The sequence below is a fragment of the Corythoichthys intestinalis genome, chromosome 7 (genome assembly GCF_030265065.1).
Source record: "Corythoichthys intestinalis isolate RoL2023-P3 chromosome 7, ASM3026506v1, whole genome shotgun sequence".
Taxonomy (NCBI): domain Eukaryota; kingdom Metazoa; phylum Chordata; class Actinopteri; order Syngnathiformes; family Syngnathidae; genus Corythoichthys; species Corythoichthys intestinalis.
Genome location: NC_080401.1, coordinates 49,541,110 through 49,562,282, shown reverse-complemented (window position 1 = coordinate 49,562,282; position 21,173 = coordinate 49,541,110). Strand labels below are relative to the sequence as shown.

General features: G+C 38.7%; 1 protein-coding gene across 1 annotated transcript in view; it reads right to left on the bottom strand.

Moving 5' to 3' along the window:
• Positions 1 to 2,342: 2,342 nt before the first annotated feature.
• The window catches only part of tnni3k (TNNI3 interacting kinase), a 96,748-nt gene continuing 77,917 nt past the window's right edge, over positions 2,343 to 21,173 (bottom strand). The window contains exons 17-25 of the mRNA XM_057841367.1: positions 20,631 to 20,735; positions 20,508 to 20,560; positions 20,367 to 20,419; positions 16,363 to 16,495; positions 13,906 to 14,015; positions 12,329 to 12,388; positions 12,071 to 12,240; positions 6,104 to 6,183; positions 2,343 to 2,717 (exon numbers count right to left, since the gene is read on the bottom strand). Of these exons, the coding sequence (XP_057697350.1) occupies positions 2,638 to 2,717; positions 6,104 to 6,183; positions 12,071 to 12,240; positions 12,329 to 12,388; positions 13,906 to 14,015; positions 16,363 to 16,495; positions 20,367 to 20,419; positions 20,508 to 20,560; positions 20,631 to 20,735 (844 nt within the window). The 3' untranslated portion in view covers positions 2,343 to 2,637. The remainder of the gene's footprint in view (positions 2,718 to 6,103; positions 6,184 to 12,070; positions 12,241 to 12,328; positions 12,389 to 13,905; positions 14,016 to 16,362; positions 16,496 to 20,366; positions 20,420 to 20,507; positions 20,561 to 20,630; positions 20,736 to 21,173) is intronic.

Below are 21,173 nucleotides of genomic sequence, written 5' to 3'. Positions count from 1 at the left end.
AAAGTTGATAAGAATCAGGGCCGGCCCAGCCTATACGCAGACTATGCAGCTGCTTAGGGCCCCTGACCACTAGGGGGGCCCCAATCTGGCAATTGTTTAATTTATATTCTATTTTGTTTACTACAGTTTGCTTTATTTGAATTTGGTGAGTTTTGAATCTTGATTACAAGCTTAAAAAAATAAAAATTATTCCTTAGCCTCTTTCTTTCCTCTTTTAGAAAGAAGTTTGGCGCTATCTACTGTAAGTACTGACAATCATTTGGGGTGAGAAGTTTGAAGTATGCAGTGCAACAAAATCTGATTAATATACAAAATATGGACGTATGGATTGGATTGCATGTATGGGTTTCACAGTACACTGTGACGAAATGGTGGGCCAAAAATATGGGCCCCTTTGCATTATTTTGCTTAGGGCCCCCAAATGGCCTGGGCCGGCCCTGATAAGAATGAAAGATTCCCATTGGATTCCATAGAAAATGCATGTGGGTCATTTTGACCCACTTGTGGAAGCTTAGGGTAGTAATACAAAAATGACAATTTCTTCAAATGTATAAAAAGTTCATCAAAAATTTGAATGGTCTTATACCAAAAACATGTTTTCTGAGGAATACCTGGAATATGAATTGATAACAATTTTTCATTCCAAAGGTATTCTTGGAACCGCAAATGCCAGTTTTTATTTTTTTCTTAACAGTGTATGGTCTTTAGACCAATACAGGTTTTAATTTGGTAATGTTGAAGGACGGTCGATTCCTCGTGAATCCAGTTTTTCTTAAAGAGGTCATGGATTAATCACCAGAGAGAAGAAGCTTTGACTGCAACGCACTGTTCACAAAAGCAGATTGCTTCTCAAAGAGACCTAGTCAATTAAAGGTATCCAGTGTTATCGCCTCTTACCTGCAAGCAGATACTCCTCCTCATACACACACGTACACACACAGGCAAATTTAATAATTTAAACAGACTGGTCTCCAAGGAACTTAGTTTACCAACAATGGACTTACACTTGAACATGAAGTGCTTTCATGTTTAGCGTTGATGTCATTTTTGGCCTGATGAGAGCTATATCTTGTGATAACATGATGAACACAGTGTAAATATGATTTCTATTTATTCCCTAATAGATGACTCATTTTATGAGCCTTATTATACTCAAGTGTGTGACTGCAGGGCTTTATCTTTTCAATGCTTCAGCCATCGACGAAATAAAAACTGTGATAAATAAAGTTGTTTGTGTTCATTTTGAAGCAAGTCACGCATGCTTTAACACAGTGGTCTCAAGGACAATTTATCGGTGGACCGCTGGAAATAGATGCATCAAGGATTCCCCAATAAGGGAATATCGTTACTAATTCACTTTAGCTAACTTGTTGGTAAATACACTAGGGCTGGAGCTATCGAATATTTTAGTAGTCGATTAATCGATGGCCTAGTTAGTTCGAATAATCGAGTAATCTGATAAAGAACATGAAAAATTCAAATACATGAGCTGAGCCTCAAACTATATATATATATTTTTTTAAATGATCGATGTACAAGAAAAAAACTGGCTAACTTACATAGAAAAAGTTCGCTAGCTTAAATGCTATAAAATGCTAAAGTTTTTTTACAATGCTATTAACAAATTTTTCAGACACATATTCCCACAAAAAAACGGTTCAATATACCTATAAACTAAATTATGAATGCAAAAAAAAAAAAAAAAATTAGCTCAAACAAAAACTTAGCTTACTTTGGTCTTAACAGGGAGCAATTGGCTCATTTGTTCAGCCATGTGAAAAGAGGCAGACCAGAGGGCAGTGTATCTACCCTAATTAATAAAACTGAATCCAAACACTTTCAAAATAAACCATTACAATGCCACTTTAATTAAACAAATAGTCGAAGTAACAACATTTAATTCGGATATTTTTTTCTAATCGAATACTCGAGTTAAATCGATTAATTGTTGCAGCACTAAAATACACCAAATGCTATCATTAGCTTGAGCTATGATATAAGAGATTTAAAAAATGAAAACAAGACACAGTTCCCAGGTTAGTTCCCAAGGCAAAATACATGTACACCACTTTTTTTTTTTTTTTTTTTCAGATTTTAAATTAATTGTCTTCTTTCATTTACATTTTTTTTATTGCCAATGGCAAAATATGCACTGGCCACACTTTTTTTTTTTTTTTTAACTGAAGTACAAATATTTTATTAAAATAATTAAATTTTCTTACTCAAAATAAATATTTTTATTGGCAATGGCAAAATGTATATGACCACTTTTATTTTTGTTATTATCATTTTTATTGTTATTATTATTATTCATATAATGTATGTAGTATATATTATTAATTTATTTATGGGCCGAATAGGGAACCACAAAATATTGTCCCACGGGCCTCAATGGTCCCCCAGGCTGCAAGTTTGAGACCTCTGCTTTAAGATACTGTATATAAAATGCATGGGACTTATAGAGATTTATTGATCATTTTAGGACTATAAAACAGTAGCATGACAAATACTTAATACGTACTAAAAAATAACAGGTACAATCTAATACCCAACAAAAACCTTCACGTTAGTACAAGTATATACAGCTTCGCCACCACTTAAAATATGTTAGTTATTGTTAGTTACCGTTAGACTATGTTAGTTACTGTCTTCAAAGCTGCCATTGCTGCTGAAGGAGGAGCAGAATCGCATGGTGCTCATAGGGTCAGACACGTAACCTGCAAAAAAAAAAAAAAAAAAACATTAAAAATCAGTTATAGAATAAAAAAAATATTACCGTAATTTCCCGAATATAAGGCGCACCCGTGTATAATGCGCACCCCAAATTTACTTGTAAAATCTAGGGAAAATTATTGTACCCGTTTATAACGCGCACCCTAATTTTAGAAGAAAACAGAGCTTGTGTACAGAGATGTCATTTTACTGACTGGTGAAACACAGCACAAGCATAGCACATTGGTAGTTCAAAACATTACCGTAAACTGACAATATTTACGGTAATAATATGATTTGACAACTTCTCCAACTTACCAGAATCTAGGAGAAAACAAAACAGATGTGACTTTTCTTTTAAAGGCTGCTGTATAACTTGCTCGTTTCCTCATGATGAATAAATGTTTCTTCCATGGATTGATACGGTAAAATGAAAATGAGAACGTAAGTCGGAAATCCGTGAGAGCTCATAGCTGTCAACTCGACAGTAAAAAAAGGAACTATTGTTATTTGGGTTTGAGTTTCCCGAGGGCCCGATATAGTTGACGGACACAGGAAGTGTGTGTCCTTACATTTGTTATGGTCCGAATTGCGGAGCTGCAATAAACGTCGACTCAACTGAGTTCAAGAAACTAAATTCTGTGCTTTATGAAGAGTGAAAAAAGCAGAATTTAACACAGACGAAATCATTCGGCCGATTAGAGTGAAGTATTACCGAAACAAAACGGTGACGTCACGTACCGTAATGGTCGGCAACGGGTCGCCGCATACGTTTCTTCAACACAACGTGGCCGTGTCAATGAAAAAAAATCGGTTTATATATATATATGTAATACATATATATTTCTGTCTCCATCCATGTACCCGTTTATAATGCGCACCATGAGTTTACAAGTTGATTTTGGGGGAAAAAAGTGCGCGTTATATTCGGGAAATTACGGTAATTAGGGCCCTGGGGCGGCATCCAAGCTGGATCTCCACTCGTCACTCGTCTGCGGGACTATCACATGTTAGATGGGACTCACACATGACTAGGTGAAATTAGACATACTCAAATAGAAAACTTCGGTGTCAGGATTAGCGGTGAGACAGCATAATGCCAACATACTCACACTCACAAGGGATTCACACAAATACTGGGTTCTAGACAAAATGGTTGATTTGTGTAGACTCCACCCCTCCCAATCACTTATCGCTCAGACCATCCCTCCTACCCTCTTTCCTTGGTTATCAGGCCCCCCACATGGGGTCAACCGGAAATACAACTAGCTAACGATAGCATCAACATATTCATAATTAGTTGGTTTAGGCGTTTAATGTATTTCTTCTTGTTGTTTGTGCTTCTTCTGTCTCTCTCTCCCTCTTTTCTTCTGTTCCCCCAAAAATCTATTTCTTGGTCGCCTGCAGATCGATTAAACAACATTTCTGTTTCCAGCGGCTGTGTGAAGGATAAATAGTAATAAGATAATGAATCCAGTTGTGGCTAAACAATAGCATATGACGGTTAGCAACCGTGCTGCTAACACCTACCCACCCCACCCAAACTCGTCAGTGCTGACGAGTTCGGTTTTGGGCGTCACGCCACCGAATAAATGCCGGACCAATGTTTATTCTGTATATCCTGGTTGCCTCCATTTTTTTCCTCCTCAGACAAAACTTTTTGTCCGTAGTTTTTTTTTTTTTATAGTGCCGGTGAAAGCGATACAGACACCCTCAAGATATAAAAGAGCTGTCATTCAGCTAGTTGTCAGTCAACATATTATCAAAATGTTATGATGATATTTTATAAAGGTTGAAAAGTTACCTAGTGTTGCTTAAAGAGCATACGACAGGAGAAAAAAAAAGTCTTAAATAGCATTACTATGTGAATTTAGAATCATATTTTGAGATGATTCGACTATATACAACAATTTAGCAAAGCGCAGATGACGAGAAATTAGTCTTTTAATCTGCCGGTTAGCACCGCCTACCATTATAGGGCTCTAGCGTCCCCAACAGGTGGATGACATCAGCGGGAGACTGGGCTCATTGGTTTTATTATTCAGCCCATTGAGGGGGAATCCCTAAGAATGAGGAAAACGCGACGAAGAGAGCCGCAAAATGTCATTGTTTCAGTCTCTCTACTCCAATATTTTTACAGGATATTCTTTTTATCCAAGTATTTTTCCACAATAGCTAAATAAATGGCTTGAGAAGGACCAGTCAGCCCGTCGAGGGGGAAGTATTCACAACGAGGAAAACGCGACGAAGAGAGCTGCAAAATGTCATTGTTTCTGTCTCTTTCCTTCAATATTTTTACAGGATATTCTTTTTATCCAAGTATTTTCCCCAATTGCTAAATAAATGGCATGGTCATGACAAATAACAGTCTTGTGCTAAATGGAATATGAAATCATAAAAATGCACTTATTCAGGACGACATGGCAAAATGACTCCATAATGGTCAAAAACTGTCGACTTCACCTTTACTGTTGCGCCTCCCGAACGATATTTTAAGACACCTAAATCGGACATATGTCATTTCCCTTCCCCGGCTTCGGAGAATGTAAACAAACCAAGAGGCGTGACAGCTAGCCAACATGCTAACCCGAACCGAGTGATGTTTCAAAGTCTTCGTAGCGGAAAATCACACATAACTAGCCCGGATTATTTGACATGACGACTGGGTTGCCGATTGTCTTTGCGGACCGGCAAACCGCCCGGCGGAGAGCAATTTATAGCTCGTTCCCCGGAGGAGGGCAGCTGCAGTTGTTGTGCAGCTAACGTGCAGCTAATGTGCATGAGGAGAGCTTTTTACATGCCCATCAATGATCAAATGTAAGTAGTCCTTTATTTAAAGAAAGTTTGTAGTGTTTACTTTGTAATCGCTGTATTCGTATTTCACATAATACAAAACAAGATGTTTACTCACTTTCTCGTAAGTCCAATAGTAGGGCTTGTTTTGGTCAATATCCACGGTGAATGGGAACCTTTTGAAACTCCAAAAAGGCGCATATGCCTCTCCCTCATAAAGCAAGATTTTTCTGCAGTCGTTTGGCTGGCGTGATGCGAAAAATAAACGTATTAATCCGCAAAATCAGCTGAATCCTTAGTCCTCATACACAACAGTACGGCTGTAGTGAAGAGGACGTCTTCAACCGTACACGTCACAGCGCCCTCCTCCTCAATGCAAGACCCAAGCCGGAAGTCACTCATTTTCATGCCGCGGGATTAAAAAAACTAAATAAATATAGCGATCGCTTCCACACACATCCAAGCGGTCCATATCATTCAGGAGCATAAAATACCGTGTGTATTATGAAATAAACATGCTTTTTCGTGTCACATGCACTTTAAAACTCAATGGCAGTGAATGCCAAGAATATTAAATTACAAATTAATATAGACTCACCATTGCGATCTATGGGAGAAAACTGCATGCTTCGCCTTATTTCCTCCAATGAGAGGCCTCCAGATGCACGCCTTCGCTCGCTGGAAGTAAAAAAAAAAAAATTTTTAATCAGGTTGGTTTTCAGGAGTTATCACTTTGAATGCTGTAAATTACTTAATGTACTCAATATGAGAGGAATAGAAGTCCCCAATTAAAATTGAGTCCACTTAGGACATCAGCTGGGTTTGATTGAGTGCATTATGGGTGACATGCGATGGTTTTTACTGGTCTTGCTGCTCTCTGTTGTTTGTCTGGTAACCAAGCAAGGCCTTGTGCCAATGTTGCCACATATCAAAAAATTCAATATATAAATATATAAATAATATAATTTATTTATATATTATATTATTATTATATTATTATTATTATATATTTATAATTTATTTATAATAAATATATAAATATGAAAGCAATTATTTAACAAGAGCACTTGCCTCAAATAAAAAGTAACAATTAACAATAAAATGTTACAAATACAAGAAAATAGTTGTTTAAATAGAAGTACTGTGGCCTAAGGTTGAGCACAACGGCTTCGCAATTGTGTGCTTAGAAGTTCAAAACACACAAACACGCGTTTTAAAATTTTTCTTTATAGTTTCGTTATATTGAGTAATAAGTAGTGCTGCAACCTAAGACTACCCAGTGTCAACAGAAGACGCACAGTAGCATAGACATTTTTTCTAAACTGTATGATATCTAATTATCTACAAAGGTAGGATAATATCAATAATAATACATTAAATAATATTGGAACGAATTGTGTTGTCTGTGTTCTGTGTGGTTTATGTGTTGCTATTTCCAATTGCCTTGCATGTATTACTTATGTATGGTTGGCAGGGGACCCAATTGGCTAACTACTGTATTGAGTCGAGATAGGGACATCTGGAGGCTGATTGGTGGGACTACTATGGCATATTGAATGCCATCAATGTAGGAAGTCAGCGAATGTTAAGTGCCATCCGCTGGCCAAAATGTACATTGCAGGAAAACATGCACACACAAACTCACCTTCATAGAGATTAAGATATCCAGTTGAAAATAATCCCTTATCAATATTCTGGAAAATTGCACATTTTTTGAAACTAAAGTCTGGAAGCCAACTGCGACATTGCAATCGCAAGAAATGCGCTCCTTGCCCAAAAGGTGGGGCTGTCGCCTCCACAATCATGTCGCATTTTCTATGCTAATTTTTGGATTTTCAAATTAATTTTCTCCACTAAATTGAGGCCTACAGGGGATCAAACCCATCTAAGAACACTCCCAAAAACAAAGCCCAATTGTGTAAAACTTCCGCCAAGCCGTTTCAGAATCCATAGGGAATGAATATACAGACAAAGTTCCATTTATATATATATAACTATATAGATATCACTTTACTAAATACAGATAAAATATACTGATTTTCTTATATACACTAAAATCCTATAAAGTGGTACGTCTACTTACGACCGTCTCTAAGTACAGAATTTTCAGGTTAAGACACGTCTCAACGGGAAAATATTGCCTCTAGTTAGGAAAGAAATTTCAGGGTACAAAAGGCAAAAATACAGTATCGCTCGTACTTGCAGCTTCCACAGTTTACTGAACGTAACATACTTAGTATAGCTGCTCTGCCATTGGCTATTGCCTAGCATTCCTGGCATCCAACTGGCTAAAAGGTAGGGTTGGGAATCTCTGGCATGAAGCCGATTCGATATGTATACACAGGTTACGATTCGATTAAAAAAACGATACATTTTAATGGCCGAGCGATTCTATACGACTCGATACAGTTTAAGAACGATATGGTTCGATACAGAGTGAAAACGATACAATAGTAAACATTTGTTGTGCGTGTTCGTACAATATTTTAAACATATAAAAAAGACCACATTTCTAATAGCAAAATTAAACAACAAAATTTCATACCAATGTTATGTTTTATTTTTTAATGAAAAAAAAATTAAAGCTTACTATATGACCGTCATTTTGTTGGATGGGATTTATAATAAAATTCCAGTGACAGACAACAATAAAGTGCAGTAATTCAATTACTGTATTTCCTGGTGTTTTGAACACAAGAGGTAAGTAATTTAAGTGCAAACTTTGAACGTAAACATCTTACAAACAAAAAATATTAATTATATGCAGCAGCTCTAGAAAAAAAATAATCAAACCTGCAATGTTATCATAAATAAATAATAAATTATGCTTTACCACTGGTATAATTGGGGGAATAAAAATATGGCATTTTACACAGGTCATTAATCATTACTTTAACCTTATACACAGCAAAGTCTTTCACTTATGCCTGTGTTTCCACATTTTTTTTACTCTTCATCACTGTCCATATCTTTTTTGAAGGGCAGATTTTTTCTTGAGGAAGAGCAACTAATCCACATGTTCATGTTTAAGTAGACTGCGTTTCACGGGGAAAAAAAACATCTCCAGATGGTCGTGCTGCCCGTTCCACCATTGTAGTGGGTTATTTTTCAGGGTTAAAAACTCATTATCTCTGTACCGCTCTACACTTCACTCTAGCTCTGTCCCATGCGAACAGATCTGGCTGCCTTCCTCACTTCAAAGTCCGACTTTGTTTTTCCTGGGTGCGTTGAAAATCAATCGCTGCACGTCGCTTGCGTCGGTGCTCAAACTGTCCGTTGTTTTAGCATGTTGCTTCGTTGCCACTACTAGTTTCGTTTTGGGCTGTGAAGAAAACGCTACGGATCGTGCGTTCCAGTGGTTTTGTCAGCTCTTGCGTTGTTATGACACGTCAGTGACGATCGGGTAATGACAGCGACTAGTAGCGGTTCTTCTGAGGCAACCACGACCGTGAGTTGTGCTTGTCCATATTATTTCATGCGTGGGGTCTCAATCTAAGTGTGCTGTGTGGTGAATGACACAAGTGCAGCATGTGAAGTAAAAGCTAAATTATTATCCCATTAAGCAATGCACTGAACTAGGCATTAGAAGCCGATTCTTGTGCTCGCGATAGCCAAATTCGACCTCTACTATTGATTCATTGAATATTTAATGGGTAATTACTGTCGAATGGTAAATTTACTATCGATACAGCTTTATCTCTCACCCGTAAAACCGGATATCCGGTCGTATAGGTTTATTGTTTTCAAGCTTACTAAAAGGGGCATCTACAGTATGTGTATGTGTGTATCCCAGCGTCCTCTTCATTCACCCTTCATCTTCAGACAGCTTTACATGGGTATCTATTCTTGTTTTTTTACATTATGCACAACTGTGATTTGATGTTTATTGCGCAATAATCTAATTGTAACATGTATTTGTTACATGTTTTGATGCATTTTTATGCAATATAAAAGATTTGTCTGAATTTGGGGGGGGCTTGGAATGGATTAGGGAATTTACATGGAAAATGCATCTGTACTTAGAGCAGGGGTTCCCATCTGCCGGGCCGCGGATCGGTTCCGGTCCGTGGCGCATTTGCTACCGGGCCGCACAGAAATAATATTAACGACCGCATTCTGGCCGAATTAACCCTGTGCCCCTGCTTAACACGCCAATACCCCTGTCTACTCTAGATATAATACGACAGGATGGATTAGAATGTCGTCATAGAACTCCATTGATTGGACTGCTAGCAGTACATCTTGTTTTGTGTATATAATATATTTATGTGCGCTTGTCCTCGATAAAAACGTATTACCAGGCCGCGGGCGCAGCACATCTGTTCCCGGAAATAATTAGCCCCCACACGAGCGAAGATGACTGGAAAACAGACGTCTTTGGAGCTATTTTTAACGGCGAAAGGGGCACCTGACGAGCCAGAAGATGAGCCTACAACCTCGAAGACCCACGAACGGCGAAGGAGTGGATTCGTGACCCGTTTGTGAATAAACTGAGTGATTCGAGCATGCCTGTGCAACAGGAGGATCAGCTTGGAGAGATCGCAAATGATGGCGACCTTAAACATACATTTGAGACAACAATTTTACTGAGATTCTGGATTAAAGTAATTACGGAATATCCTGATATGGTTTCAAGAGCATTGAAAACCTCGCTACAATTTCCAACATCGTATCTTTGTGAAGCGGGCTTCTTAATTAATGCTTAACGACAAGGCAAAGTCGTTAATGGTGAGAGAGCGGTGTGCAGTTGTTGTGTGCAGCTAACATGGCAGGATGTACCTGAGGAGAACTTTTCTACATGTCCTTCCATGATCAAACGTAAATTAATATTCCTTTCTTTAAAACAGTGCTTCTCAATTATTTTCTGTTACGCTCCCCCAAGGAAGACGTAAATGTTTCGCGCCCCCCCAAACTCTGCCACCACTGTAAATAGTATTATTTGTCTATAATATTATTATTATAAGTATGCCTCTGCCTCACATTGTATCCTTTTTTTCTATTAGAGAAAATAACAGATCAACTTATAAAGTATAACTTTATTAACATTGTTTTGTTTGTAACAGAAAAGCCTTAACGCGCATCAATTTGCCTGAATTAAAAAAAAAAAAAAAAAGTCACATCCAAACTGTAAAAATACACTCAACGTACATTTTTGACCATTTGATACTGAAAAATAAAAACAGTGAATAATAACAAATTCAAATTGATTAGAAACATTAACTCATGAGGACAATATGCCCAAAAATTTGACCGAAAAAACAAAACTGAATAGAAGAAGAAAAAAAAAAAGTGTCTTTGGACAGAGGGATAGTTTTTATTTTCGCTGCTCCCAGTATCACCTCCAGTTTGCAATGACGTGGGGTTATTTTGCACTGAGCATGCTAACAGTGCTCACTGGTTTACTGATATCACACTGACAAAGCGGGACGATTGTTGGCAATTTTCGGCACTTTTTCACTGAAATACAACCAAGCGGCTTATCAATGAGATTGGGGTCTAATGTCTTTAAGTGGCGTCTTAATGGATTTGGCTTCCGGCTGTCCGCTATAATCATTTTTAGACACAGTAAACAGTGGTCTTTCCTCGTCTACCACTGTATTAAATGTCGAAGCCAAAACGCAAACGGCCCGAAAAAAGCGCATTCTCGGCAGCCGAGGGAGAACCGTAGGTGAGGGCGGTCGTCGTGACGATCCCAAGCCGAAAATGGCACGTCTTGGGCGGACACGTGAGAACCGGAGAAGACAGTGGGTCGCTGCGTGAGTCCGGCCGGAAAACGGCTTTCGGAAACGGCTTTCGAAAACGGCGCACAGCACTCCAGCTCTTCATTAGTCTCTTCCGTGAATCCGTGTGCTCTTGCTTACTTCAAAAATACTGCGCGCACTTTGAAAATGAAAGCGCCACTGCCACCCACTGAGTGGATGTGCGAGTACACTTTATTCTAGTACGGCAAAAAAAAAAAAAGTTCCCTGAGGTCACACGCGCCACCCCTGGCATCGCTCTGCGCCCCCCCGGGGGGGTGCGCCCCACTATTTGAGAAGTACTGCTTTAAAGAAAGTTTGCAGTGTTTACTTTGGAATCGCAGCATTTGCGGCCATGTTTAATGTTACGCGCATGCGCAGAACCGCAGCGTTGCAATTTTTGATGGGTTGCAAAATTAGTCAGAACACCGGTCCGTTAAAAAAAGACACAAATAATACTGGTCCGTGGTGCAAAAAAGGTTGGGGACCCCTGACTTAGAGAATTTTCAAGTTACAAAACTACTTCCAGAACAAATTAATTTCGTAAGTAGAGGTACTACTGTATATACTGTACCCTTACGTCACATAACAACTGGGAATATTTTTGGTTATTACCTTACAGCTGTCTGGACATGTGCTTTACTGTGCTTGTGTTGTGCCTCGTGCATGAATAAGAACCGACTTGCCGTCAACTATGTCAATCAAAGGCCAGGCGCCATGGAGAGTGTGTCATAGGCTAAAGGGGCTCTGAGAGTTGTTTCTCTGCTAAGTCAATCGTGCCAAAGTATGGGGCACTTCTGGACTAGAGTTATGTCATTTCTTCCCACCTCTGACTCCAGAAGGCGTAGGCCCGAGTATTGAGCGCATACTCCAACTCGAACCTAGACCGCAGAGCAGCCACGTGACCCCGACTTGGCCCGGCTCGAGCCAGCAGGCAGTCGGAGGACGACGAGGGTGACAAAGAGCCGCTGCTGTTACTGGAGGCTGGTGACATCAGCTTTGGACGCATGCGAACACACATATAGTATTAGGAGGTGCAGTTATGATGATTCTTAAAAAAAATTGTAATACGTTTCAATTGCTACCTCAACATTGCATAAGCACTCCTCCAGGTTGGTGACCACTTCAGAAAACTCTGGACGATCCTGAAATTAGATATTGTTTTCGAAAGTAAAGGAGCTATTATAAGCAGGCTGTCAAAATTATCGCGTTAATGGGCGGTAATCAATTTTTTAAATTAATCACGTTAAAATATTTGACGCAATTAACGCACATGCCCCGCTCAAACAGATTAAAATGACAGTACAGTGTGATGTGCGCTTGTTACTTGTTTTTTTAATAACTTGAACTAACATTTATCCTTTAAGAACTACAAGTCTTTTTATCCATGCATCGCTTTAAAAGAATGTTAATAATGTTAATGCCATCTTGTTGATTTATTGTTATAATAAACAAATACAGTGCTTATGTACCGTATGTTGAATGCATATATCCATCTTGTCTTATCTTTCCATTCCAACAATAATTTACAGAAAAATGTGGCAAATTTTATAGATGGTTTGAATTGCAATTAATTACGATTAATTCATTTTTAAACTGTAATTCACTCGATTAAAAATTTTAATACCTTATAATTAGGGCTGTCAAACGATTAAAATTTTTAATCGAGTGAATTACAGCTTAAAAATTAATTAATCGTAATTAATTGCAATTAATCAGAATTCAAACCATCTATAAAATATGCCATATTTTTCTGTAAATTATTGTTGGAATGGAAAAATAACACACAAGATGGATATATACATTCAACATACGGTACATAAGGACTATTTGTTTATTATAACAATAAGTCAACAAGATGGCATTAACATTATTAACATTCTGTTAAAGCGATCCATGGATAGAAAGACTTGTAGTTCTTAAAAGAAAAATGTTAGTACAAGTTAGAGAAATTTTATATTAAAACCCCTCTTAATGTTTTCGTTTTAATAAAATTTGTAAAATTTTCAATCAAAAAATAAACTAGTAGCCCGCCATTGTTAATGTCAATAATTACTTACACAATGCTCATGGATGCTGAAGCCTATAAAATCAGTCGCACCCAAGCGCCAGCAGAGGGCGGCAAAACTCCATAAAACACAACAAGTGAGCGTTTCACTGTGTACTCTCATTTAAATCTCTCTGAGCGGGGCATCTGCGTTAATTGCGTCAAATATTTTAACGTGATTAATTAAAAGAATTAATTAACGCCCATTACGCAATAATTTTGACAGCCCTAATTTATACATAAACAAGCATGGGAAAAAAAAAACATGAACCTGCTCAGTGGGGTTCATAATAGGAAAATGGAGGGTGTATGGCATAAAAGGGACATCATACAGGTCATGTGTGCTGGTAATTTTTGTACATGCATGCAATAATGTATGATCTGGGGGATATGAATGTGCCATTCATTAGCGTTGAATGCATTTGCGGCTGACTCAGCGTCCTTTGCCTCAGAGGTATTAAGGAAGAAGGAGCATCTAAGCAGTTTGTTGGCAAGATCACTTTACAGCTCGAACCAGAAAAGTGAAATCACTAAAGTGTCATTTCATTTTACTGAAAATAAATAAATATATAAATAAATAAATAAATGTAGGTGCCAGCTCTCAAATAGGGTTACCTCTGGACATGCGTTCCATCCTCTCATCAGAAGTGCTGAGATGGGTTTAGGGATGGAGTAGCCGACAGGAGGCCGGATGTGATGGTAGGCCATGTCCGCTGCGGCGGCAGCTGATGACGGTAAGACAAGAGTTTTGTCGTTCAGGCAATTTTTACAATTTATTGTTGGCTACATTGAACTTGCTTAGCTAGCACGATGCTTGTCGTTTGGCATTACAGGGATTTTACAGTCAAAAGGAGGCGCTATCTGGTACTTGGTGTCATTACAGAAGAACAGTAAGGCTAGCTGTGAGTGGTTTGACAATTGAAAAAAGAACAGACAGCAACTGTGTGTTATGATGGACTTGCCATGTCCAGATTTACAGTGGTATGAAAAAGTATCTGAACCTTTTGAAATTTCTCACATTTCTGCATCAGATCACCATCAACCGTGATCTGATCTTTGTCAAAATCAAACAGATGAAAAAACTGTCTGCTCCAACTAAAACCACCCAAACGTTTATAGGTGTTCACATTTTAATGAGGAGAGAATGCAAACAATGACAGAAGGGGGAAAAATAAGTAAGTGAACCATCACATTTAATATTTTGTGGCCCCCTCTTTGGCAGCAATTAGTTCAACCAAACGCTGCCTGTAGCTCCAGATCAGTCTAGCACACCGATCAGGACTAATCTTGGCCCATTCTTCTCTACAAAATTGCTGTAGTTTAGTCAGATTCCTGGGATGTCTGGCATCTCAATGGGGTTCAAGTCTGGAGTAGTCTTTGACTTGGCCACTCCAGAATGTGAATTTTGTTCTTCTGACATCATTCTGAAGTTGATTTACTTCTGTGTTTTGGATCATTGTCTTGTAGCAGCATCCATCTTCTTTTTAGCTTCAACTGTCTGACAGACAGCCTCAGGTTTTCCTGCAAAACATCCATTAATGATTGCAAGTTGTCCAGGCCCTGAGGCAGCAAAACCGCTCCAAATAATGATGCCCCCTCCAACATGCTTCACAGTGGGGATGAGGTGTTGATGTTGGTGAGGTGTTCCAATTTTCCTTCACACATGATGTTGTGTGTTACTCCCAAACAATTCAACTTTGGTTTCATCAGTCCACAAAATATTTTGCCAAAACGTCTGTAGAATGTCCAAGTGCCTTTTTGCGAACAATAAATGAGCAACAATGGCTCTTTTAGACAGCAGTGGCTTCCGCCGTGGAGTCCTCCCATGAACACAATTCTTGGCCATAGTTTTACATTTAGTTGATGTGTGCACAGAGATATTGGACTGTGTCAGTGATTTCTGGAAGTCTTTAGCAGACACTCTAGGGTTCTTTTTTTACCTCTCTGAGTAGTCTGCAATGAACTCTTGGTGTCATCTTTGGTGGACGGCCACTCCTTGGGAGAGAAGCAACAGTGCCAAACTTTCTCCATTTGTAGACAACTTCTCTGACTGTCGATTGATGAACATCTAGACTTTTAGAGATGGTTTTGTATCCTTTCCCCCTTTATTCAAATCAACAATCCTTAATTGCAGGTCTTCAGACAGCTCTTTTGACTGAGCCATGATGCACATAAGACAAATCTTGTCATCGAGACATTTCTTATTAGGTGTGTGTTTTATGGTGAGGAGGGCAGCTTTAAGGCACTCATCAGTGATTGGGCAAAAAGCTGACTTAAAATGTTTGGTAAAAATTGGTTTCAATTGCTCTTTAAATCTCCTTAGGCAGAGGGTTCACTTACTTATTTCCCCCTTCGGTCATTGTTTGCATGCTATCCTCATTAAAATGTGAAAACCTATTAATGTTTACGTGGTTTTAGTTAAAGCAGACACTGTATTTTCATCTGTGTGACTTTGACAAAGATCAGATCACATTTGATGGTGATTTTATGCAGAAATGTGAGAAATTACAATACTTAATACGATACTTTTTCATACCAATGTATGGGAATTTTAAGAGGACGCAGTCCACTGCCAGCTAAGAACTCCAGGAGAAGTGGATTTTATTTTTAATTCTTTGTAAATGAAGCGACCTGGTTTTTAAAATGTAAGGGCTTTTTGTGGTTTCAGACCAGCTGTGAACACACCAAAGACGCTTGTGAATCTGTTTGGCTCTCTTTCTATGTAAACATTGCATATTAAAATGTGAACAGCAGTTTATAGTCGGGTGCGGCTAATATGTGTTTTGTATGTATATTATCTCCATTCCCCATGTCTGTTTATTTTCATTAACTCATTGCCTGACATTGACGACAATAGCCGTCCTATACATTGAAACTGGGAGGGCTGGCTGTGAATACTCATCATTCAGTGCCACTGACGGCGCTAGACGTCAATGGCAGCCAATGAGCTAAAAGTGTGATCATGAAGCTAAACAGGACAAGTTTAAAAATAAATATTATTTAGTATTTTATTTACATTATCTGTACCGTATTAATTTTATGTACTGTTTTAGTTTAGTTTTAGCTAATTACCAGGCTTCAAATGTGCAAAAGGAATCTCTCCGGTCAGCAGCTCCCACAGACAGAGTGCGTAGCTAAACATGTCTGCCTTGACTGAGTAGCGAGTACACTGGGTAAAGACTTCAGGAGCCATCCATCGCAGGTTCTACACACACACACACACACACACAAAGACAAGACAAGACGGACTCATTAAAAAACATCTTCAACACGCATTTAAAAACAGTCAGTTGCTATGGCAAACAATGCATTTGTGCAAGGGCAACTGGTTTCTGCCAACAGGCGGTTCTCAAGAGAGGCAACACACTTAACACCAAAATGCAGGCTAAGCATCCTGGGTTGTGATGATTCATCATGCCGGGACAAAATCTGCATGAAGGCAGTTTGGTGTGCCGCTGGGTAATTGACTGCAGGTGCAGGCAAGCCCATGCTACATGTTTAACCCAAGTTAACTCACTCAGGCATCGATTAAATCTCTTATAATGGAGGAATGGAGAGGCTTATCGCTGATTATACAGTATTTTCCAAATCTGAAGTAGGTACAAATAGAGATGTACAAATACATTTTGGAACCCGATCGATCGGGTCCGATCACGTCATTTTCAAAGTATCGGAATCGGCAAAAAAATATCGGACATGCCTTTTAAAAATTTAAAAAAATTTTTTTTTATTAAATCGTTTTCTAATTGTATTTAACGTTACAGACAAAATGTCTTACACTCATCCAGAGTCTTTAGTTTAGGCTTAAAGTAGGGCTATCAAATTTATCGCGTTAACGCCGGTAATTAATTTTTTTTTAATTAATCACGTTACAATATTTCACGAAATTAACGCATGCGCTGCACGACCCACTCACGCATTGTCGCGTTCAATCTATAATGGCGCCGATTTACCTTTATATAGAGCTAAAAGGCAGCGTAAAATGAGTAGAGTGTATTTTGGAAGTCTTTGGAGCCTTTTTTTAATTGGCTAAAGCCTTAAAATCCCTCTCTCAACCATTAGAAATATCATGGGAAAGCAATGTGGGGAAGAAAGGTAGTAGTTGATCTTAATCTTTACACCCTATGTTATTTCCCAACACAGAGAAGATATATCAATTGGTGCCACTACGCAGTCATGGTTGCACTTCCCATCATGCATTTAGGCAGAACAGTTAAGTGGCTACAGTATCATTTACTGAAAGCTCAACAAATACACGAGATGGCAATATTTAGTCACAATATACAAAGTCACATTTATCCTTTAAGAATTACAAGTCTTTCTATCCGTGGATCCCTCTCACAGAAAGAATGTTAATAATGTAAATGCCATCTTGAGGATTTATTGTCACAATAAACAAATACAGTACTTACAGTGCCTTGCAAAAGTATTCGGCCTCCTTGAATCTTGCAACCTTTCGCCACATTTCAGGCTTCAAACATAAAGATATGAAATTTATTTTTTTTGTCAAGAATCAACAACAAGTGGGACACAATCGTGAAGTGGAACAACATTTATTAGATAATTTAAACTTTTTTAACAAATAAAAAACTGAAAAGTGGGGCGTGCAATATTATTTGGCCCCTTTACTTTCAGTGCAGCAAACTCACTCCAGAAGTTCAGTGAGGATCTCTGAATGATCCAATGTTGTCCTAAATGACCGATGATGATAAATAGAATCCACCCGTGTGTAATCAAGTCTCCGTATAAATGCACCTGCTCTGTGATAGTCTCAGGGTTCTGTTTAAAGTGCAGAGAGCATTATGAAAACCAAGGAACACACCAGGCAGGTCCGAGATACTGTTGTGGAGAAGTTTAAAGCCGGATTTGGATACAAAAAGATTTCCCAAGCTTTAAACATCTCAAGGAGCACTGTGCAAGCCATCATATTGAAATGGAAGGAGCATCAGACCACTGCAAATCTACCAAGACCCGGCCGTCCTTCCAAACTTTCTTCTCAAACAAGGAGAAAACTGATCAGAGATGCAGCCAAGAGGCCCATGATCACTCTGGATGAACTGCAGAGATCTACAGCTGAGGTGGGAGAGTCTGTCCATAGGACAACAATCAGTCATACACTGCACAAATCTGGCCTTTATGAAAGAGTGGCAAGAAGAAAGCCATTTCTCAAAGATATCCATAAAAAGTCTTGTTTAAAGTTTGCCACAAGCCACCTGGGAGACACACCAAACATGTGGAAGAAGGTGCTCTGGTCGGATGAAACCAAAATTGAACTTTTTGGCCACAATGCAAAACGATATGTTTGGCGTAAAAGCAACACAGCTCATCACCTCGAGCTGTTTTGCAAGGAAGAATAGGCAAGAATGTCAGTCTCTCGATGTGCAAAACTGATAGAAACATACCCCAAGCGACTTGCAGCTGTAATTGGAGCAAAAGGTGGCGCTACAAAGTATTAACGCAAGGGGGCCGAATAATATTGCACGCCCCACTTTTCAGTTTTTTATTTGTTAAAAAACTTTAAATTATCCAATAAATGTTGTTCCACTTCACGATTGTGTCCCACTTGTTGTTGATTCTTGACAAAAAATTAGAATTTTATATCTTTATGTTTGAAGCCTGAAATGTGGCGAAAGGTTGCAAGGTTCAAGGGGGCCGAATACTTTTGCAAGGCACTGTATGTACTGTATGTTGAATGTATATATTCGTCCGAGTTTTATTCATTATTTTCTTAATGCATTGCCAAAATGTATATGATCGGGAATGATTGGAATTGAATCGGGAGCAAAAAAAAGCAATCGGATCAGGAAATATCGGGATCGGCAGATAGTCAAACTAAAACGATCGGGATCGGATCGGGAGCAAAAAACATGATCGGAACAACCCTAGTAACAAGAAGTGGTGCAACATAAAACTTCAGTGTAAACAGAAGCAGCGCAGAAGCATACATAATTTTCCTCAAATCTCAAGATTTCTAACTATTTACTCATACTTGCGATTAGTGGTTTTGACTTTTAAAATTACTGAATATTATGTTTGCATAATATCATTGATAATAAATTAAAATTGATATTGGAACGAATTGTGTTGTCTGTGTTCTGTTTGGCTTATATGTATTACTACCGTAATTTTCTGACTATAAGGCGCACTTTACTGTAAGCCTCCATCCACCAAATTTGACCCGAAAACGGCATTTGTTCATAGATAAGCCGCAACGGACTATAAGCCGCAGTGGTTGTCACTGTATTATGGGATATTTACACCAAAAGATATTAACCGGTAACAGTTTATTTGACAACGGCGTCATAAGACAGTCATAAGACCGTCGAAATGATGACATGCACTGTCATGAGCATTAATGAATGCTTATGACAGATGTCGTTTAGTGTCATCTGACAAATTATCTCACTTTTGAAGGGATGTAAAAAATCCGAGCTGGACATAAATGGAGTTAATGACAAAATTTGCCGGATAACACTTAATGACATCTGTCATAAGCATTTATTAATGCCCATGACAGTGTCATGTCATAATTATGACGGTCTTATGAGGGCGCTGTCAAATAAAGTGTTACCTATTAACCTAAATAAATCAACAAATAAGCCGCACTGGACTATAAGCCGCACAATTCAAAATGAGGGGAAAAAAGTTTAGGTTTATAGTCCAAAAATTACGGTATGTTTGATTGTCTTGCATGCATTACTCACCAATTGGCTTTTGAGAGGAGATAGGGACATCTTGAGGTATATTGGTGGTACTACTATGGCATACCGAATCCCATCAATGTACAGTTAGTGTAAATCAGGCGCCATCTGCTGGCTGGCCAAATATGCATTGCACTTACAGGTCTATGGCGATAATAACGATAGAAAGTTAAAATCTCAATTTAAAAAATTACATATTTTTTATATCGTCATATCGTATTATTTTCCACCGTCTCTAGTTACTTACTTACTACAAACATTTCACTTTTTTTTTTCTATTTCATGTGAGCGGTAGTTTAGTTTGACATGACGACACATGGAAGCTTAAATCTAATTGGTTAAAATAAGCACAAACAAATAAGATTTACGACTCACTCCTGGTTGCTTGGTCATGTTGTCCTCATCCACAGACTGAAGGAATCTGGACTCTAGAGAAACAAATGCGATCACTAATCATTCGCTGCCATTGATCTAATGATGAAATATAAATGTGTTGTACTCGAACTGAAGTCTTACCACCAAAATCAGCCACGACTGCATGCCCATCTTCATAGAGAAGAATATTATGACTGCAAAAAAAACACACCTGTCATGAAATGAACAACAACCCGATTTATGTGTGACAAATATCAATTATGCCTGTTGAGGTCTCTGTGGATGATCGGCTGGGTGAGGTTGTGCAGGTACTCCATCCCTTTAGCCACGTCCATGGCGATGATGAGCTTGGACTGCAGATCAATAAGCCTGTCCATTGACACATCATTAAAGCGGCAGCGACTTAGCGCCCGATCAATGCCTTGCCCCTTGCCAATCACACAAAGCTCTTAACATTATTCGGTCGATACCCCAGAGTGCACCTGGGCACACAGTTAGAGCGACACTTGATCCGGATCGATGATGGTTACGACTAAAGTGGAGGGATTGGTGAGGCCTTGCTTCCAGGGAGGATAATGAGATGTGAGGCTGACTGCTCTGTTGTGAAAACATGCGCTTCTTAAGTAACTGCTAATTGCAGTTCCTAGACTTTCGTGACTTAAGACACTTTGGCCTTGTTCAGACTGGCAGCAAAAGTCTGATTTTTAGCCAATCCGTATTGAAACTGGATGGCTCTTTTGTAGCCATGTGCCGGTATGAGATTGTGACAATATGATAACCTTGAGCAAAAAAATCACGGTATCACGG